Source organism: Varanus komodoensis, unplaced genomic scaffold (genome assembly GCF_004798865.1).
Source record: "Varanus komodoensis strain SLA01 unplaced genomic scaffold, ASM479886v1 scaffold8, whole genome shotgun sequence".
In the NCBI taxonomy this organism is placed as follows: domain Eukaryota; kingdom Metazoa; phylum Chordata; class Lepidosauria; order Squamata; family Varanidae; genus Varanus; species Varanus komodoensis.
This window is the reverse complement of record NW_025336481.1, coordinates 19,426,043-19,449,097: the sequence shown is the minus strand read 5'-3', so window position 1 is coordinate 19,449,097 and position 23,055 is coordinate 19,426,043. Positions and strand designations below refer to the sequence as shown.

At 41.0% G+C, this 23,055-nt stretch overlaps 1 protein-coding gene across 1 annotated transcript; it reads left to right on the top strand.

Annotated features, from left to right (window-relative positions):
• The first annotated feature begins 2,935 nt into the window (after positions 1 to 2,935).
• Positions 2,936 to 21,794, top strand: NFAM1 (NFAT activating protein with ITAM motif 1). Its single transcript, XM_044455369.1, has 6 exons — positions 2,936 to 3,017; positions 5,396 to 5,734; positions 8,165 to 8,277; positions 8,991 to 9,092; positions 15,118 to 15,207; positions 20,269 to 21,794. Exons 1-6 carry the CDS (start codon positions 2,966 to 2,968, stop codon positions 20,344 to 20,346), a joined length of 774 nt encoding a protein of 257 aa, XP_044311304.1. The 5' UTR covers positions 2,936 to 2,965; the 3' UTR covers positions 20,347 to 21,794.
• The last annotated feature ends 1,261 nt before the right edge of the window (positions 21,795 to 23,055 follow it).

Genomic DNA, 23,055 nt, shown 5'->3' with positions numbered 1-23,055 from the left:
TTGTACTACTTACTGTTTCCAGAGGACGCACAAAGGGAGTCCTATGTAGATCATAATGCAGAAATGGCCTAGGAGTTACTAATGCATCCACTGCTGTTTTCAGGTCATTCACCAGAAAGGGATGCAGTTGGCAAATTAGCCGAAGTGGATAGCAGACACTCTTGACCACAGCTTCTGAGCTGACATCTGAAAGGGAGGGTCAAGCAGCACCCCAGTCTTAAAGGGGGAATGTGACCCCATCTAGAACCGGTCGACACACCTCTAATCCTGGATTTGGGCCCTTAACACCAAGCACCTGTTTTGTGATTCAACGTCAATTTGTTTTTATTCATCCAGCCCATTACCACCTTAAGGCAGTCATTCAGAGAGGAGATGCTTTCTACAGAAGGAGCATCAGAAGTAGATAGGTAAGGAGAAGTAGATCTGGGTGTCATCAGCATACTGCTAATATCCAGCGCCACTCCTCCGGATGATCTTTCCCAGCAGCTTCATATAGATGATAAACAGCACTGAAGATAGAATGGAGCCCCGTGGGACCCTGCAACGGAGCAACAGTCCCTGTGGGACCTTCTTAATGGAGCAACAGTCCCCGAGGAACACCACTGGGAACTGACCCAAGAGGTAGAAATCGAACCACTGCAAAGCCATGCCTCCAATTCCTAACTCCCTCAGACAATTCAGAGGGATACTATGGTCAATAGTATCAACGCCCACTGAGAGATCCAACAGAACAAACAGCTGGTTGCCGGCTGCACTGGGGCTCTGCCTGACAGAAATTCCAGAAGCACCAGAGCCTTGAAAAGGAGGGAAACTCCTCTAAGGCCTGCTTCCTTGATCTCTAAGTGCCTGCCACTGGCATGGATGTACAGTAGGGCCTTCATCTGCTACCCATAAGTCTAGAAGAAATGGCTCATGTGCTCTTCTGGTGGTTCTCTCTGAGCTCATCCTTGGGACTGGAGTGTGCCATATTCCCAAAAACAAGTGGGTTCCAGCTAGCAGTTGTGGGAGGTTAGAACACCAAGATGGTTCAACAAACAAATGTAAACCAAATGTGTACAGAAAGGGTTTGGAGCTCCTGCAAACTCTGGGGGCCCTAAACTGTTTGCACCATCACCAGTGGCTGCAGCGTGAAGGGTGACCAAGGACAAGTGGGGCACTCAGAATGAATGCAAAGGAGAGGTGGTGTCCGCGTCCATCAACTCATTTGAACTTGCAGTTTTCAGCACCAGCTGAAACCTATTTCTGAGCAATCTCAGCCGACAGTAAAAACAATAAATGAAAAGTAGTTGGACTGGAGCACTTTTGGGGGTGCCAAGAAAGGTGTCCGAGGTGCACTGGGACCTGGAGGCACCATGCTACCTACTCCTGTCTTACACTGTTGGAGAAAATTTTCCAAAGAACAATAACAAAATCACAAAAGAAGCTTTTCAGGTGATGGCAATAGCTGCTCCTGGCTTTAAAGGGAGAGAGAAAGAGAGGTTGGCTGCTGGAGCCATCACAGCAATATGCAGGGGCAATTGGGTAATAACACTGGGAAATCCCTGGGGTTATTTTTGGGCAGTAATTTCATCACACTTTAGTTACCATATGCATGCAGAATTATGTTACCATCTGCCCATAACCTGAAGGCTACTGGAGTTTTGCACTGTTGATTAGACTGGCATTACAACAGAATTTAGTACTAAATTGTTAGGCAAGGATTGTTAGGCAAGTTCACTTTGTTGCCACCTTCTCTGCCTTTGCCTTGCTGCATTTAGACAAAGTATTCTTCCAGTGACCACCGCCTCTTTGCTTGCCAGCTACCCCTGGAATCTACAATTCCTGTCTGCCCTGCAGTCCACTAATAGAGGTTACCCCAGAATGCAGGATTTAAAAATAAACAGCCAAAGAAACATTAACTCTGTTCCTGATCTAACAGCTCATTTCTGCACATGGTATTTGCAACTGAGGGAAGTTCTTATACACACACACGCCTTGAATTAATTATACAGGATAATGTGAGAATTAGTCATTACGTATGAATTACTGGTAAGTTTGCAAGGGTCTCCATTGTGGTGCCTTTGGCACTCAAGTAACAGTTTTTAAAAATGTATTTTTAAAAATGTATGTACAGTACTTGGATTTGTATGTCGTGCCTACAACTTTTCGCAATTGTATACAAACTTCAGCGAAAACGGATTGAATAGCCAAATAATATCCATTTTAAGTTGCCATCCATTCATATACCCAAAGCACTGAAATACATTGCATTATTGGAAGTGAATGTTTATCCATCTAATTTTGTCTCTTAGTTATCAGAAGGGTCCAGATAATCTATTTAGGCTGCCTATGCAATTTCCATGAAATATTTTAACAGAGCATGTACAGTAGTGAATATTACGCTGTTTCAGTTCAAAATATATCTGTATAAGAACCACCTTATATATACTGAACAAACATGCAGTGGTGGTGCCCACAGCAGCTTCCCAAATTCCCAGAGGTGCACATGGGTCCAGAACAACTGAGAACTCCTGCTCTAGGTACACTTCATACACCTAATGAAGAGGGCCATAGTTTACCACCACTTAAGCATTTGCTAGTCTTTAAGATACCACAAGATTTTCTTGTTTTGCTGAAATAGCTAATTGTAAATGCACAGCTAATGTTTTAGGAAGACTTTTAAGGCAAAAATTCTATATACAGTTACCTGGGAGTGAGTCCCATTGAATTTAATAGGGCTTACTTCTGGAAAAAAATAGGATTGCCCTTTTAATAGAATTAATGCACAGGGGCTAAATAACAGAAAGTTCTGAGCAAAGCGGAAAGGGACCGAAAAAGGAAGAAGCAATTAGTTCAATGTTTGTTCCTTCTAAGGCTGTCCCTCCTACCCAGCAAAAAGGGAAGAGGCCATTTCTCAGGAAGAAGCACCCCTTAGCTCAGAACTGGTGAGCATTTAGCTAGACCATCTTTTTTTTCAGATGCTGCAATGATCACCAGGCAATATATTATCTTGGTTCTGTGGATTCTTCATTGTGAAGGTAACGGCCCTCCCCACCAGCATGTTAATGTCTTTTGTTTCTGTTTAATCTCTTTTATATGAAAATGGCATGTGAATCTTAACCAGGCTCTTAAGATTTCAACTCTTAATATTTGTTGTATATCTCTGCAATCCTCCACCTGTCCCCACCCTTGTCTGTGGTCAAGGCCTAACTGAGAAAATATGCAAACCAGGCTACCAGCTTTTTTTAAAGTTTTGACAATTGACAAAACAAATGTCCTCTGGTGTCTTCAGTGGACCTGAGGGCAGGAACCGTAGTGGAAAAAAATGCATAGTATTTGACTGAACATTGTAGTTCTTGGCTATATTGCTAGTAGAACAAGAGTGCATTAGTGAGTGAGTGTTAAGAGCATGTGTGTAGGGTTGTGGAAAATGCAGAAAATTCCTTCCCTTCCTCTCCCATCAAACTTGAAGGGCCTATAGCTAGCAGCAAATAATACATAGCATTAATAGATAGTGCTTTGCTTCTATAGTGCTTCATCTATAGCAACCTGCCCTAACCTAGCATCCTACAAATACCCCCCCACCCATCCTTGCCCATCAGCCATGCTGGCTGGGGCTGATGGGAGTTAAAGCTGAAAACATCTGGAGGATTTCACATTGCGAAAGATGGATGCACATGATGACAGTCAACCATAGAATACTTTTGTAAGACTTATCTAGAATTATGGATAGAGGTAAGGATGAGAGGTTGTTCTTGGCCTAGGGCTGCAGTCCTATACTTACTTACATATGTATCAAATGAGACTTACTTCTGAGGAGACATGCTTAGGATGTGCTGTAAGGCTTAACTCCTAAATCAAAACCAAGTAAGTCACATAGGACTTACTTTCCAATGAACACTAACTTAGCAGTGCTCTGTAAGGATGCCTGTATAGCTCACACTTCTAAGCAACCCTCCTTTGGCTCTAAACAGCACAGACAACGTATGTGATCAGTCAGTCATAATCATAACAATGATAATAATAAGCCTACATAACATTTTGCTCAGGGTTGCATTGATAAAACCCGTAGGTATTGTTGTGGTGTTTGATTTTCATCTTTTTCTGCATCATGGTAGTCTGATTTGCAAGTGACTGTTCCTGGGCAATAACAATGCATACACATTGATGCATCGTGCTTGCTTCCTGCTTCTGACAAGCATTTTAATGGACAAAGCTGGCCACTGCAATGTACAAGATTGACTGTATGAATTTGGAACTCATGGGAAAATGTTCTGATTCCTTTGCAATGGGATGATCCAGTAAGCAGGTTCTTGGAAGCCCAATAGGTTTGGTTCATGGGTTCTTCTTGAAAAATGAATACCCGGACCTTGATGTTTGTACGTTGATGAGATGCTGTCAAAACATTTATAGAAGATGTCCACAGAAATTCATTAGCACACAGCTTCCCAGAGCATTGGGAAATACATTCATGGAACACTGACCTATTTAGGGTGTGTTCTGAAGTGTGAAAGATAAAAATAGCGGGTATGCTACACAAACCAACCAGTTTCAAACATTTCTCCTCATCCCTACTGTCTCTCTGCTGTCAGACTGTAATGCTGTATTTCAGCTAGCTGAGTAATGAGGACATTTCCACCTCTCTCTTTCCTCATACCAGAGTTTCAGGCCAATAGCAGAGTGGGGAGGAGGAAATAGAGGAAGTCAGTGGTTGCACAGAGCAGAGACTCTCCCACAGCATCTTGCGAACAGACTGAATTTGTAACTTGCAATACCAGTGAGACAGCAGCTCTCCCAGTTCAGTATAATCTCCATCAAAGCGTTATTGATCTAATCATCTCTCCATCCTCATATACTTCTCTGAGAATGCTCTAGATTGGCCCCTGATGTGTATACCCAGAACTGCATTTATGTATTTAACACAGCAGAGGGGTTGACTCATACTTTGTCCCAGCAAAGTGCTTCTACTTATGACTGGCCATGGGAGCAAATTCGAATTCACCATTCTAATAGTCATGTTGGTTGGAAATGATGGGAGATGCAGTTGAATGTATCTGGTGGGCATCATGTTAGCAGCAGGCAGTTCTACACACGGGGGAGTTTGCATGCATACATAAGAGTTTCTTCCCTGCCTTGCTGATTGTAAAGCTAGGGTGCAATGTGAACTGGCCAACAGAAAGGCAGCTAGATTGTGTACCGGTGATTAAATTCATTAAGATATCTTGCAGTATGGACTATTTGGTCTGTAGCCATCTTACTGTTATTTAATGAGTTAATGTGGTGAAATTTGCCCTTCCCTTTTATCCAGGCTATAATCAGATGTTGCCAAAATGCTGATAAAATGCCCATCTAATTAGATTTTTTTTCCAGTTTTGCGTAACTTTGTAAAACACAACATTTCTTTTCCATCTATCAGGGAAACGTGGCATTAAAGAAGAGTCTTTAATCCAGATTGCATTTGCCAATGAACAAGTTAATGCAAGCTGCAAAGCTACCTTCCCTTATACAAAAGAATATACCCATTTCAAAGTTAGTTACTATCGGATTGACTCAAAAGGCGAAGAAATTACAATGATTAAGAGGGATATCTCTGAAACAATTCCGCAAGGAATGATGAACCAAACAACGAGAAAGATTTATAAACTTCCCATCCAACCTGATAAGCACAACTCTGTTACTGGTACCTACTACTGCAAAGCTGAGTGGCAAAATTCAGAAGCAAGCAATGGAAATGGGACATTTATCCTTTTCAGAGGTAAGTCTTTAAGGGCAAGTCAAGGTTTTGTGCAACAGTGGTGAGTGTGGATTTGAACAATAACAGGGTGGGTTTCCTTGTATAAAAGGATTTTCCACTTTTATTTCCTAGAAACAAGGACATTACTATAGCAAGGTTTGCACAAGATATTCAAGGCCTTGGAATTTAATCCTTAAGGCTAAAACTTCTCTGTATCTCAGAGCTTATCAGGCAAGACAGGGTTGCCTCCTCCGTCCTCTTTGCCCTCCTCCTCTCTCAGGCCTCCTGTAGTCTCCCAGGAGACACAGAAGGAGCAGTAAAGTATCCCCTCATTTGTGTGGAATCACTGTCGACACACGGGGGACACCTGTGTCAGCAGACCTTCCCCAGAGAAACTGGGGAACTGCATTCAGGAGACATCTTGGTGCTTATAAACTACCCTGCAAGAAGAGCACTGGATTCAGACAACATACTAAATCTCCATGGCTTATAAACCACCATGGCTTAGTGTATCATACAGACCTAGCCAATGCCTAATTATAAGCAAGTTACAAAAAACAGTCTTGCGGCATCTTAAAGGGGCACCATATTTATGGTGGCACAAACTTCCACGGGCAATAGTTAATTTCATTTGTTCATTCATTCAGATGATCAGCCATCCAATGACACACTCTCTTGTTAATGTACAAAATGTAAAAGAATAAAAATAAGTCACATTTACAGTGAGAATAATTAAGAAACAGGAAAATAAGCCAATTATAAAATCAAAATGAATAATTCAGACCTGAGCAAAACAGAACTGGTGAAACGTAGTCCATGGAAACTTTTGTTGAAATAAATTGGTTAGCCTTTAATGTGCAACAAGATGGTTTGATTTCTTTTACTTCAACAGGCACTTCTATCCATCTGGAAACTGCCTAAACAAATTGCAGTGGATGTTTTTTACTCCTGCCTGAAATTTGTGTAAGAAAGAAACTGAAACTGAAGGCAGGTAATAGGCTGTAAGAGGATTGCAAATGGTTTGAGAGAGGCTTTGGTCTGCACACACACTTCTTCTATCCCAATATCACCTGATGTCAGATTTTTAGGGTTTTGAAAGCACCACAAAGCATATAGTGCACACATCTCTGTTTGAGGGAATCAGGTTTTTAAAAGACAGGTTTTATCCCCCAAAGAGTTGGGGTTGGTTTAGAGGAGGGAGCAATATTCATGGAAAATACTTGAAATGTTTAGCTGACAGATTTCACAGAAACACCACAGAATTGAGAGAATCTTAGGTGTAGGTCATGAATGCTTCCTCTCCCACCAGAGGCTGGACATCATCCTGGCTAGACAGTCTTTAGGCATGGCCACTCTAAACAATCGTTTTGTATTATTCCCAAACCATTCCATAAGGCTTTTTATCCAATACGTTTTTCTTCTTCCTACATTCCTTTTCCAATTTATTTTATCTCAAATAAGCAGCTGCAATGATTATTTTTCATTTCTCAGTATATGACCAAAATATACTAAGTTCCTTCAATTTATGTGTTTTATGATTTCTTGGGCATTAAACATTCCCTTTAATACTTCATCACTGATCATCCTCCCAGTCTAAGCAAACTTGGCACTACTCAGCCCAAGCAACACCTTCACTGAGAATTCTCCTTTTCAGTAAAATAAAATGATTGCAAAGAAATGGCAAAAACACTTTTTATTATTTTATTTAGATGTTTATATACTGACCCGTACTCATAGGCTCTAGGTGGTTTATAAGAGATTAAAATCAACAATAGTTAAATTTTCATTTAAAAACTAAAAACAAGCTTATTCCATGAAACTAATCTGGCAACTAATTTGGAATGCTAGTTGGATGGGATACATCTTTAACTCCCTCTTAAAGGTAGCAATCTAGGATATCTGACATCTCTCTCCCATAGTTTAGGGGCAACCCCTGAGAAAGTCCTCAGGGTAGTTGACATTAATCTTACAGAAGGAAGCTTCAGAAGGTTGTTCCTAGAGGACCTTAGTGGGCAAGGTGAAATATATGGGCAAAGGCAGTTAGTTCCAGGTATGGGCACTTCCATGAAGGAAGTGCTGCAATTGCTGCCATTTTCTGTCATTGTGACACTGGCTCGCATTTCCCATTCAGATTGGCTTCAGACTGCAGGATAGCTTCCCAGTGAAAAGTGTCCAGTGGAAGAGAATGCAATAGACCAGCAATTGTTCAGATATTCTGAACGTGCATGTTTTACCCTACTCTCAAGTCTAGAAACTTCACCCAGAACATATTGAAGCTGAACAATTCTGCATTTGAACTCAGGTTCAGCACTGTCAATACACATGGTCATGCAGACAAGACAGACTAGATTTAGTCTTATTACAGATTTATATTTTTTAAAAATAAAAATGGTATTTCAAACTTCAGTTAAGTTTTGGTGCTTGGCCTTCCTCTTGTTTATGTCTTTACAGACAAAGGATATGAAGAGCCCCCTCATATTGCATGGATGTCTCTCATCACCTTTATCATTATTCTGGCTGTTCTGAGCATCATGGGAACAACTCTGCTGTTCTGGAAGAGAGAGGTAAGTTATCAACCATATTTTTACTTGACTCCACCTGGTCAAACTGCTTGCTAAATACAAAAGGTCTGTGATGTAATCATTCCTACTGCTTTTGAAACTGAATAACATAGTTTATTAAGCACTTGGCATGAAGGCTGTCACTTGAGCAAGAAATATTAGTTAATTAATCAACTACCTCTCCATAAATTTGCCCATGGCTAAAATAATAGTTTTGAAGAGACAAAATCCTTGTTTGTAGATGGCATGTCATGGCAAGCACCATCAAACAAGAGATATTCTTTCATACATGTTGAAAAGTTTTGAGTCAATTAAGAGCTGCAGTCTGCTTGCAAACAGGTATGATTGCTTATTGGCCAGTAATAAAACAATAATTCTGTTTGCGCACCCTGTTCTGTCAGAAAAGCTTAGCACATAGGTTTGTTCATACTCAAAGTCAAGAGGGCACCTTTCGCACTGACCTGGTTCACATGTAACAACAATCGATGGGTTATTGGAAGTGCGAGCACTGCCTTCTGCCCACTTGCAGCTTCCACTTCATTTCTGATTTTGTAAGCAACTAAGGAACGAACCATGGGTTAAAACTTTAGGTTGCTTCCTCGCACAATTCAACTTTGTAGATTCACACTTGTGGATTCACACGCCATTTTGAACAACCTACTGGAGTTTTGAATGATAAAGACTTAAGCAGGGCTTTATCATGTCCCCATGAAAAGGTGGTGTGGTCTAGGAGGAGTCATGCCAAGAAGTGCCCAGATCAGGGGCCAGCAGCTCAACAAGCTTCAGGCAACTTGGAGCCTCCTGAATCCACATACATGGTGAGTGCCTCTAGCAGTTCCTATTTCCAGATTACTGTTTTTAGTGAGTTTCTGTTAATAAATGTTAACCCAGAGTAAAGGCAGTTGCAGGCTAAATGTGTTCGCCACAGGAAATTCGGAATTGCAGAGGGAGAGTTCAACTGGGAACAAGTGCACACTGCCCAAGAGAGGAGGAGAAAGAATTACTGTTGTCTGAAAAGATTCTGCCTGCAAGTCAAAAGAGAGGGCACTGCCAAGACTTTTTATTGCCTGGGCTGAAGGAAGATTCCTCCCGACCTCACCTGGTTCCACATTCAGAAGTCAACTGCAATGACTTGTTAGAGAGCCTTCAGGCTACTGGGAAGCATAAAAATGAAAGAAAGAAAGAATTGAATAGAAATAAAGCAAAATGGCCAGTAAATCTTCCTTCCATATGGGCAATGAGGCAGCTTCCCTCCCTTGCGCCTATGGGCAGCAGCGGAGCCCTGGAGCCCTGTGGAATGCACAGCACTGTCTTGGTGCACAGCTTCCCTGCCTCTCTCACAGCACCTACTGCCTGAGGTAGGCACCTCACTCTGCCTAATGGCGGCAACAGTGGCAAGGTAGTCTGTGGACCAGATGCTGCGCATGCCATTTAGATTCTGAGGAACCCTAAACCCCACCTACCCAGGAGCTTCTTCTTTTCTGAGTGAAACCTGCAGTGAGAGTTTTGAAGCTGTTTGAGGAAAATAATGTAAACAAAGTCCTGCTCTGCAGGGAGGCATGGACAAGCGTGGACTTCTTGCTTACTGTATACTGTGCCTACTTGCTCACTGACACAGATTTATCCTTATTATGGTAAGGGTTTTTTTATTTAGCTGTAACAATACAGCAGCAGGTTCTATTCTATGCCATATTCTTGGATAAAGTATCACCAAGGGATCTGTCAATTTGGTTGATGTTAACACACTAGGGGTGCAGTCTTTTGCCCTCCTGGCATATTCTGGGAGGCCCCAGGATTTTCTGGAGCCTGAATCCCTGCCCAAGTCCTTGCAGCCAGTGTGGAAAGAACTGTGCTGGCAGGCCCCCAGGGTTGCAACTGGATCTTGCAGAGAGGAACAGGGAAACCTCAGGGAAGGGCAGGGAGGGAAGGAGGCTGGCGCCATGGAGACGTGCTGATTCTAATCAGTGCTCCAGCTTCCTTCCCTCCCTCTCCCCAGGGCTAAATGCAGATGGCAGAAATAGCTGTCTAGAAAAAATGCATGGTGCAAGATGCGGCACAGGCCAGTGCTGCCATGCCTTCCACTGAGCGCTGGATGGTTGTAAGTCTCCCAGTTTGGGGGTTTATGAGTATCTGCCACAGGAACAGCAGGGCTGTGCCCTGATCTTTTAAAAATAGGGGACCCTGAGATTGGGCACTTTTAACTACATATAGCCACAGTATAGAAATGTGTGTGTGTGTGTGTGTGTGTGTGTATATATATATATATATAAATTTCCATAAGTTCCCCCAACAGGACACCACATGAATCTCTTTTGTAGGTACTAATTACTTATCATATTTAATTATTGTTCATTTGCATCAAAATCTGAACATGTACAATAATAAATAATCCTTCCTTCCTAACCTTATTTGACGTACCTGTTTCTACGTACTTTCATAAGATCAGCTTATGCCATCTTTCTGATATCAGTGGAAGTTTCAGCCAAGTGTTGTGGCATGCCAGCATAAAGACTTCTGTTAGAATCAAACTGATTCAATGTTCATATGATAATACATTCTAATATATGTGTTTCCCTGTGCAAACTATTGTGTAGGCAAGTGTTGCAGCTTATGAGAAAAATGGAAATAACTTTGATAATAACTCATTATTTTGGAGGAATATTTACAAGGTAGCCCATGATGTGGGTTGGTAAAGAAGTTTTGCAAGATATAAAGGCTTCTGAGGCAAATGTATATCCTATCAGATTCATGTGTTAGATTTTTTGGGGTGGAGCACAATGTAAGACACACCTTTTTCAATTAAATGTTAAATAAACACAAGGAAGCAATATATTTCAACAGTGTCTCTTTTCAACATTTGGGCTCCTTTGTTAGTAATAAAATAGCTATTTGGGGCTCCCAAACTAGTCAGTCCTTCTTTCACTTTCCCCTAAGAATTATTTTCATATGGTGGGTGAGTTCTCCAATTTGTTCTGGAAAATACTTGGGGGCACAGTGATAGTGGTGGAGGGGAGTTGACAGGTGGATTTTCAGCGGAGAGAAAATTCTTCTGGGAGATCTTACTGTTTACTCCAAATCTGACAACTATTGTTTTAAGTTTGAATCTATTCAAGAGATAGTTTTCCAGTTTATGGAGGAAAGACTGCTCACTTGTTTGCGTGAAGTATGAATTCTGCTCTAGCCAGACTTACAAGCTTCTAAATATTTACCAAAATCTGGAAGACTATGACAACTACAGTTAAGAATTTTTAGAGGGATACAATATTGTGCCAGGTAAGATGTTTCATATGCCAGACTTGGGAATGGCTTCCAGGTCTCTTCCTGTGTCTTGTGCAAATTACACAAGAAGAAAGGAAATAGGCTTACTTTCAGACTAACTTCAATAATCAGGAAGGAAAAGATAGAACATTCATAGAGGAATCAAAAGGAGACAGTCTCCTAGAGGAGAGATGAAACAGCTCCAGTCCGTTGGAGATAGGCTTCATGTTGTGTTCCTTTGCAAGCAGTGCAGTAAGAATAAGCAGCTTAGGCATCTTAAATACATCTGTAAATCTGCTCTGAATCACTGAAGAATCAGCTGCTCTGAGTCACTAAAGGGAAAACAGAACATGCTGCTGGGCAGAAAAACAATTGCACTTGCATCCTGGAAGAGTGATAGGACTGAGCACCATGGTGTCCAAGGCTGCAGGTTGTAGTCTTTCCTTCACTCTTGGATGTACAAATTGTAGATTTTAATGATGATTTAGCTTATTAAGGTGACCACTTAGGCATTGCCAAAAGGAAAATAATGACATGGACTTGCATTAAAATTGTCCATGCTAATTTATATGTAGAGATGCTTATTTGGAAACAATTACTATTATTTAAATAGAAATACAGTGTATCTCCGTGAGGAAGACTGTTAGCAGGAAGCCTCTATGCCAGGAGCGAACTGTTAATGGGCAACTTCAAGGCAGTCCTCCTTTCTTCTTATGGTTCTTTATCTTTAAATCAGACCCGGACTGGGTGGATCGGCAAACAGAAGACAGTCCTTTTCAGAATTGAACAGTGGACACCCTCGTGCTCATGACACCAGGGTCCAGGACCAAGGTCCCAGGCTCCCATCTGATGAATAAGCCAGCCCCAAGCCCAAACCATACAGATGGTTTTTCCCAGGATCTTTTCATATATCTTTGTTCTTCAATGCTCTTTCTCTCCTGCTGTTTCCATTGCAAGTACAATAGGAGGGCTGGTGCTGGGATAATCATCACATTATCAGTTCCTTTGGAAGTGAGTGGTGGGAAATTGGAACCATGGCTACTCGCTTTTTTCTTTTTGCTGCATTGCTGAGCTGGTCAAATCTTGCACATTAGTGATTGCTCTGTTAATGTCACCTGTCGGTGCTGCCTTCTAAGGCTCCTCCCATCTTCCTGTTGCCATATAAACAGCCTAGCAACCTAGTATTACCATAAACACACATGGAAAAGCCCGCCTGTCTGCTATTTCATAGGCACCAGATAGAATTTTAGCATCAGCAGACTTGACGTGTATTTAGTTGCAAGTTTATTTGCTATCTTCATGCATTCATTTGCAGACTAAGTTTCCATTTCAAAGAATGAAAAGCAGTTTAGCCTTGGAACAGATTGCTCTCATTAGAGAAGGCAATGAATGTACATCACTTCAGGGCTAGCCTCTTAGCTGCCTGGGAATGTGAGGCATAGTTCAGCCTCTGTGTTTGGCTGCTCCCAGACAGAGCACTCTTTGCGCTATCAAAAACACGGTGCAGCTATTCTGTCTTTTCCTCCTTAAGGGACGCTCTCTCTCTCTCTCTCTCTCTCTCTCTCTGTCTCTGTCTCTGTCTCTGTCTCTGTCTCTCTCTTTTGCAGGTAAAACCATGGCCAAGGTTGCATGGGAGGGTTGCGCGTGAAAGATGACAACATTTGGATAGCTGTAAACTTTCCCTGACCAAAGTAGGGCAAATGCTTTTTTCCAGTCCTTCACACTGTAAATACATGCCTGAGCTCTGGACACATGAGCAGACTTGTTCCGTTGGTCCAGGGCAATTGTGAGTATTCAGCATGCCTAACATGCAGTCTTGTTGCATTTTGCAAAAAAATGAAAAGCTGAAGACTCAGACCAGGCTCCTTTTGTGTTACATTCCCAAACTGCAATCATCACCTAGTTTACTCAAAAGTAAATCCAGCTGCTGTTTATTCCCTTAGTAAAACTTGCTGGATGCAGGGGAATTTACTTTTGGGTAAACATAAGCAGGACTGCACTGCTATGTAGCTCCACAAGCGTGTCAGTGGAAAAGGGCCTTTTTCAATTTGTACATTTACACGAATCATTTATATAGCATCTCACAGAGCAATCATAATGGCCTCAAATAGCCATTATGGGGGTTAGGTTAATGTGGCTGTACTTTTCTGCTGGTGGCAGGGGCACATGGAAGCTCCCATGTGCCTGTGGAAATCTCTGCCATCTCTACTACCACTCGCAGTAGTGGGCATTAGGCCCTGAAAAAGGGCTTTCTGGGATCTTAGCAGCAGTGAATGGGAGCAGTCTTGGATCAGTTGGATCTAGAGCCCCTTTGCCCCAGGACTGGGTCTTCCCTCTGTCCCAGCCTGGGACTAGGAAGTGTTATTCTCTCCATTGGAACCAATGGAGGTAAGTCGAAAAGACGCAGGGACCTGCCCGTTCACACTGGCTGATGTGAACTGATGTGGTCCTCAAGGTAGGACCTCTCTGCCCCTTTACAAGATGTGCTCCCTTTTCTTATCTCACACTTCCTCATTAGAATCCTGTCAGAAAGGACATTAATGGCCCTTTTCCCTTTCTTTCTTTAACAGGAGTAAAAGTGCATGTGATTATCTGGGGCACTTCTTTGGTTTTTGGACTAAATAGGGTGTGAGCCCAGGTGAAAACTCTGTTAAGCTGAAACAATAATATTTCGAAATAAGCAAGGGAAAGGTGGACATTTGAGATGAATTAAAAAACGAACAAATTCCAATTTAATCTAAATCCTGTGCAGAAAAGACTTGGAAGGCATTCAGGACACAAACTGTTTTGTTTTCCCTCAGTCTTCAGTACACAGTACGTAATAGATTTCAAATGTCTGTGTCTTTGGCTTGTAGTCTTGCATCATGAAGCAAAGATTGCAATAATTCGTGGTTGGTACATGAACTGAAGGCCATGCTTTCATATCAAGACTACTTCATTCATTCCCCAGGTCTTGTCTTGGCAGGCTTGCAGAATGTGGGTGATGTAGGCAGAATTTCTTTGTGCATTTACCAGGGAGTAACTTTACTGAACACAGCAGGATATATTTGGAGTCCTATAATACATGGGACTGTGCTGTCAACCTGTCTATTTCTTTTTATTTCATTTTTATCCCACCCTTTTTCCTTTCATGGAACTCAAGGCAGCTTACACAATTCTCCTCCTTTTCTCAATCTTCCCTCACAACATCCCTGTGAGGTAGGTTGGGCTGAGTCTGTGAGCAGCCCAAAGTCATCCTGTGTGCTCTATGGCTGAGCGGGGCCTAAAAACCAGGTCTCCTCAGTGAATGGTGGTCTTGCAGTTGGAACACAGTATCGTTTCCCAGTTTTTCTTTCTTTGCATAGGCCTATCTAAATAGACCTATCTATTGGATAGGTCTATCTATGGATTGTTCTGCATTGTGACACAAGTGAATGTGACATGAGAGGCTAGGCTAAGCTATACGTATCGATATAATAGGCACAGGAGAGAGTCTATTACTGGGATCCACATTTTAAAATAATAGCCCTTCTGATTATTATTTAATTATATGTATAGCTTATATATGGTGAACATGCTCAATTTTCCTCATTACTCATTTCTCAGGCGTTAAAACCCCATCAATCTGACATCTATGCCTCCATTGAGAATGAGGCAAGTAGAACCACCACACACAGAAACACTCCTACAGCAGAGGTGAGTACACTTTTGTCATTACTCAGCCAAGGGTTCCCTTTGAACTGTTACTGTCAAAGAAATGAGGGATGTTGTGGAGGGGGAACATGAAGGAATGAACACCAGACATTTTTCAGCGCAGGAGTGGTAATGCCATCTACTGGTGCACCACCGCAAAGGACGACTCCTCTGGCAAATAAATGAGGCATTAACCAAGTTTTTGGTATTACTATTATTTGTGATAGGTTATCATATGGGAAGCCAGAGACTGAAGAAAATAATCAAGCAGAGGCTGGATATGTCCCTCCCTTTCTTTGATGGGGTTCCTTCTTTACCCCAACAGTCTAAATGGGAATAAGTTTTATTTTAATGATCATCACACTGTATATCCCAGCTTTTTTTTATTCTTACAAGGAACCCAAAGGAGCTTACAAAGCTCTTCTCTTCTCCATTTCATCCACCCAACAACTCTGTGCATTAGGTTAAGCTGGGTCAATGACTGGCCCAAAGTCACTTAGCAAATTTCATTACTGAGTGGGGACTAGAACCCAGATCTCCCAAGTACCAATCCAACGCTCTAACACTACCCCATGCTGGCACACTTGTTCACTGGATAGTTTGAGTGTCTGTTGAATGTTCAAGGTTCACTTCAGTTGGCTGAAGTTCTTTTCTTGAAGCTCAATTTTTAAAATTTAATCTTACATGGATGCAGAAATAAGCACCTCTGAGTTCAATGGAATGTTCACCTCAGTAACTGTGCAGAGGTCTGCAGCGATATTAACACAAATAAGCTGGGTATTCCAAGCATTATTGCTTGTGCACCTCTGTATCCATACAACACTGCCTTGTCAGAAACATGGAAATGGGCAAGAGAATATTTTCTCCTATATCAGAGTGGGCAACTTGTCATTGTCCAAATGTTCTGGCCTACAACTCCCATCCTTCCTCACAATTGGCTATACTGAGTTGAACTGACGGGAACTGTTGGCTAAAGCACTGACACACCCCAAGGCACATTGGTTAAAATGTTTTGCAACCTTCACTTTTTAACAAAATTCTTCAGTAAAACCAGCATACAGAATATTAGTTATATTGTTACATTGTTTAGTCCTTTATATTTTTATTAGTAATACACTTTTGTATATTAGAGTATGTAGATATACTGCTGTAGTTCTTCTCTTGCAAAATTAAACTTGCTTGATTATAAGCAAATTCTTCTAACTCAAGTTAGAAAGCAAACATTTGGACCTCACTGTCATTTATCTAGTGTCTTGTTTCCATGCTTGGCTCTGAACATGTATAAAGGTTGCCAGAGCATTTCTCTCTAGACAAGACCAATTGGAATGCCAGATGCTTAATTTCCAGATTATGTCTATATTGCTTTTGGGGCCAATTTGGATGTTGGTTGCTCCCTGGAAAGAGTAGATGTGGAGTAAACTAAAGCCCAGTATAGCCACAAAAATATCATGTGGGAATTAGAAACATGTGGATCTCATCCATGTACTAAAATGAATTCTTAAGTTCACATATCGGCAGGCAAATGAGACCCTGTGTTGCTTGCTATCATCTTAGATATTTTTGAGGATATGCAGAAACTTGACTGATTCCTATATATGCAAAAGGAAGGTAATTCTGATTTGTGATATAATAAAATGCTAAGATGAAGGCATAAGGCCCAATGAGAAGAAGAAAAAAGGAGAAATGAAGGACTGGATATTTTAGACTGAAGGATAGTATTCATCACTAGTGTGTGCATCTTGCTGTCATTAACCTCACTGTCCTTATGACATCTCAGCTGCTTTGGGAACCAAAATGAAACTGAGAAAAATGTCCTAGTGGCAGACCTTTGGAAATTGAACACACCTGAACAATAAGGGATTTTAAATGACAAACTTTTAAAAGCCCTACTCTAGGACCAGTTATATCACAGAATACAGTTTTGTGAATCACAGCATGCATTTTCATATGATGGAATGCCTCTTTGTAGAGTACATTTGCAGGATAGGGTAGAATGGATGCTGCATTTGTATGTTGGTGTAGTCCACAGACTGGAGCATCACGTGAGTCATTTATGAAGTAGGGTTCTGAGGCTGTTACATGCTATCAAGTCATCTCCAACTTATGGTGTCCCTATGAATGAACGTCCTCCAGAATGTCCTATCTATGAAAGCCCTGCTCAGCTCTTGTAAAGTCAACACAGTGGTTTTCTTTATGGAGTCAATCTATCTCATATTCAGGCTCCCTTTTCTTCAATTGCCTTCAACTTTCCCTTGTATGATTATCTTCTCCAGTGAGTCTTGCCTTCTCAAGTTACGGCCAAAGTATGATAGCTTCAGTTTTGTCAGTTTTGCTTCAAGGGAAAACTCTGGCTTGATTTCATCTAGGACCCACTTGTTCATCTTTCTGTCAGTCCAGGTGGTTCATAAAGCTCTTTTCCAGCACCTTATTTCAAATGAATCAATTTTCTTCCTGTCAGCTTTCTTCACTGTCCAGCTTTTACACCCATATACAGTGATATGGAATACAGTACTGTGGATGATCTTCGTACTGGTCTCCAGTGAAACTCCCTAATACTTGATTATCATTTCTAGTTTCTTCTTTGCTATCCTTCCAAATCTGTCTTCTTCTAATTTCTTTACTGCAGTCTCCATTTGAATTGATGACTGAGCCAAGGTATGCAAAATCTTTCACAATTTCAATTTCTTTGTTGTTAACCATAGAGTTCTGTAATTCTTCTGTAGTGATGATTTTTGTTTTCTGATTCTTCAGCTGTAATCCTGCTTTTGCATGTTCTTCTTTCACTTTTATCAGGAGTCATTTCAATTCATTGCAGCTGTCTTCCAGAAAATGGGAATCTAGCCTGATCAAACATTGGGCACTGAATACTGGCTTACAATACCATAGTTAATTTAGCATCAGCAACAAGCTAGAAGCTCTGGTCTGGAAGAACACCATAGCTGTCCAGCACAGAACATGAGTGGTTTTGATTGTACATTCCTCATGCTCAGAACCTGGGACTAACTAGGGATTTGTTGATATACCAGACATTTTAAGCTTACCATAGTCCATGGCTGAAAATAGGTATCATTTTGAATTTATATCTCCTAAAATGGTGATATTGGGTACTTTTAAAACATTCCTTTGATGGCCCCATTCTTGGGTGTGATATAGGACTTCATGACACCCATAACAGTCATAAGACTATCCAAATAATTGCATGGTTAACACACAAGCTTCCAGATATACTAAGATCATCAGCAGGCTGGCCTTCTCATAAAGCAGAGTGAATTCCCTGCCTTAGGTGGCTGAATAGCAGCAGCAAATTGCATACTCTCCCCCACCCCCATCCACAACAACCAGAGAGAAAATATGCACACAGAGACAGAGCGTAATACAACCCTACATTTTACTTGTTGAAAAGTCTGGGTAAAAGTTGAATCCATTAAAAGATTCTCTTGAATTTCTTTTTACATGGGATCCCTCCTGTAAATTAGCGTTTATATTGGCATCTGGCAATCTACAGTAAAATCATAATGAATGCACAATAAAAATGGGACCAGTGCTGCCATCACATGAAAAGAAAGATCCAAATACAAATCCTTATGTATTTTCAAGATTTTTACAAAGGATCTCCCCAAATCACTAGCAAATTATATCTCACTTGTGTCTACAGAAGTGTTCTCTGACTTGATGGGGATTTCATTGATATCACATGTAAAAGCTATGAGGATTTATGACTTAAATATGTTTTGTGTCTTGGTGCTGTTCCTGGTTCTGTGTTTTTACTGTGCAATATATTGACACTGATATAGGCTTTAATTTGATGGTGGTTTTAGGAGGGATCTTGTATAAAATGTTTGCAGATTCATGAGGATTTGTTTTGAAATTACTAGATTTGATGTTTACCTTCTTGCCATTTGGTGACTGAGCATGCCTGAGTGCTACAACTTCCCTGCTACTTGTAAAATTCTCATCAAAGGACTTGTCAGACCTGCTCTGTGTTCACTTTTAGAAAACTGGTGGAAACTGTATTCTGCTGAGTTTCTGGAAGCAATGGCTGATTTTTTAAAAACTGTCCATGAGATGTTGGTTTGTTTGGCTTATATATATATTGTTTTTAACTGCTCTCGTTTCATAAAATACTTGTTTGCCATCCTGACTTTCATGCCCGAGGATTCAACTGCAGGATAAATGTTTTAAATAACATCTATAAAATCAAATGAAATTAGATGGTTCACAGATTGGAATTATTTCTTTGAACTGGGCCAGGCATAGATGATGAAATTATGGAGAAATATTATCCTGTAAAAGCTCTGTTCCTTGTAGCACAGAATCCCTATATGGATGGAGGCTGATTATAATGGCCTGTTCCTGGGGATCTGTTGATCAAATAGGGTTTCAGGACATTCAGGGGTGATTTGACTCTTGATCATAGCTTAACAGGTATTAGTTGATGACTCAACTATCTTTGGAAAATGAGAATGGTTGAGGCTATCCCTTCTCAGCATCCCTTCTATATAATATTCTTCTTGATCATTGAGGGTTTAGAGGAGTTGAACTGGCAAGACAAAGAGTGGTAGAATTTAGAATGAGCTTCTGAACATGCCACATTGTCCTTTGAGATCCTGGTGCATGCCACAAAGATAGATTTTTTTCCTGTTAGGATTGCACCTGTGAACTGTTGGCTGGTGGATTTTTCACGGAGCCTGAAGGAACCATTATAACCTGGGTCTTCTCTCACACACCACACACACACACAGTCGGGTCTACATAACACTTTAAACCTGGGAGGGCTTATAAGGCCAGCTGTGTAGCTATCTAGCCTAGGGGCCCCAATGTGTCCAACAGATGATTGGGCACAGCAGGGTCCCTGAGCTGTGCTTTTCCCCCTTAGTCCTCATGTTGGTATTCTGGGGGACACTGCTCGAGCGCAAAGCAATGTTTTTCCCCCTCTCTCTGCTATAACTGTGGGCTAATTTTGGCTTGCTGCTGCTTATCTTTTAATTTCTTAAACACAATGTGCAGGCTGGCTATAGTCCTAGTAGTAAAATTAATTGTCACCCTGTTTTCAATGAATTCTAGGTGTCCGGGCGGAAAGCAAAAGGAGAAATCCAAGATTTGTATGAAAACAATATCACAGAAGTGTATGAGAACCTCTAAGGAGAAAGACTGCACTGCAAATCATACCTTGCTTCCCAGCCCCCCCCCAAAAGGGGGGGGTCTAAATTCCCACTGTTGTTAAACATTGAAAAAGTAAACTGTTGCAAGGCAGAAATATTTACTGATCTGGAGACAGAGCAATAGACTGGGAAGTTGTCCAGAATAGCCAAATAGAGTTTCTACACAACCAACTAAACTGTGGCATTAATTTCTTTCTGGTAAACAGAATCTGCTAATAAAGTGGGCATAAGAGCATGAAGAAAGAACAAAACCTCAGCTTACCATGATTTGTGAAGTCTCGTTTAGAGGGCAGTACTTTGAATGGAGCTCCTGAAAACAGTATGCCCTTATAAATCCAAGAAGGGTATCTTCAAAGTTGCACAGGCTGTTGAATGCACTTGTCTTGGTTTACACTGGCTTTATTGCACACGATGACCAATTTGGTGAGGGGATTTAGGATGCTGTTTAGGATGTCACTGTATTTTTTAAAAGATGTATTTATTTCACCATTTACAACAGGGATGGAAACTACTGGCTTATGGGCCAAACCTGGCCCACACTGCTCTATCCTGGCCCACACTGTCCTGACTTCCCAAAGAAGAGTGCGGAGAAGAAACCGCATGGTTTTCTCTGACCAGCCATCCAGTGATATCTATGGAGATTTCCTTGTATGCAGTTTGCCTTTCCAATTGTCACAATATATGAGACTCAACAACATAAAGGTCACATATATGAATCCTCCATCCCTTGGATCCCCTTCCCTTATGGGATCTAGAGTTTATTATCTGGCTGAAAAAGAAAACAAGTTCTGCAGAAGGATCTATTCTATGGGTTCCAGACAGTGTCAGGAAGGAGGCATAAGATAGGTCTGGATTCCCAGCTCTGAGGTGAAAATGAGTGTTGTAGCTCACAAGCAGAACTTGGACCCCATACCAGTGACCCTTGCACCCAACACAGAAGGAACTGTCTTGGCTGCTCTCCAAAGCAACCTCAGAGATGGATGAAAGGAGAAGGGGAGAAAAAAAGGTGGGAGCAGCCAGGATACAAGTTACCAGCTCTTGGGCAGCTGCTCTGGCCTCTTTTGCTTGCTCTCTGAAATGAAAATAGCAATCTAAGCATAATTGAAAAAGGGAGCATCTTGACTGGATAGCACCCTGGATTGCACCCTAAATCTACTGTCTGATCCGATTTAAGCAGTGAACAAAAACATTTGGGCTACCACGCCTTAGATTTCAGTTATAAAATCAGATCACTCATCATCATCATCATCATCAGTTTCAACAAAGAGTTTAAGATATTGTTTGTGTGCATGAACCAAAGAAAATTGTTATCATTTGTCAACCTACAGGAATTAACTGAAGTAAAAGGAACAAGTAAATTATATGCCTTGATTAATTTCTTCATGAAATAGTCATCTGCTTTTTCATTTTAATTTTTTTACAACATAAGCCTGCAAGCAGAAACCATTTTACATGTTACCAATTTTATACTAGCTGTTTCAGGAATCTTTTCGGCTGAAGAAATGAATAAAAATGCTTAAAATATGTTCATTGGTAGTATTTCCAGGCAGACCTCTTAAAAATCAAACATCAAGATTGATGGAAGATTAATGCTTGCAATTAGATCATTTCTCACAGTTCCAGTGTTGAATATATTCTTGACTATGGAAAGTACACTAACCGCCCCAAACCCCAAACTGTGGGCCATTTGATTATGTGAACTGGTCACTGAGTGAGTTTTAGAAGCTTTAGATTCCAAGGAAGAGCCATTGGATACAATAAAAAGTTCTGTGGCATGCTAATATTAAACGGATATAGTGACACCTGTGCTTATGAAAACAAAGTTTACTTCATCAAAAGTAGACAAAGTATACTATTATTTTATATTACATAAAATGTTAGAACAATTAATACAATGTTAATGATGGTACACAGTGGAGCGAAAGGATAAAGGAAAGCTTAATGGTAGCAGACATATAATACTTGATCCAATCAATTAAAGTTATGCTTCTTCTGCCATCAATAGGAGATAGGCAGGCTCATCTTCTGCACAGGCCTAATCAATCACATGCTGAATACAGATCAGACAGGAGTACTACTGTTTAGTAGGGGTAGGGGGTGCTTCATTAACAGAAACTTTGCATGCTCCTGTGATGGCTTTACTTGGCACAAATCTGTTCCTATCCAAAGTAGGCACAGTAGCATCCTTCAATACCCTATACAAACTAGACAAGTTTCAGAAGAGGCATCCAACTGTGTTATGAGGAATAGAATTGAAGAAATAGGACTTTAATGTGGTGGTGTTGTTACACACCATCAAGTTGTCTCTGACCTGTGGTGACCTCATGAATGAATGCCTTCAAAAGGGGAAAATTATTAGAGAAGGCATGAGAGCATCTCTGAAATATCATTTTTTTAAATGGAAGAAATGTTTACCAGAGACCAAGGAATGGAGAAGCAGCTTTCAGAAAATGTGATCTGGATAAAATACACTGGAATAAGATGAGCAGGGAAGATGCAGGCTTTCCAGGCTTCTCTTTTTAAAAAGGTTGGATGGTTGGATTGGATGTCATGAATTACATCTAGCAAATTCTGCTCTTGCAGAATATGCAGCTAAATAACCATCCCTTACAATAAAACATTTTTTAAAAGATGGGGGATTTCTTATCCCTGCCCCACCCCCTACAAATAATATGATTTTCACAGAAGG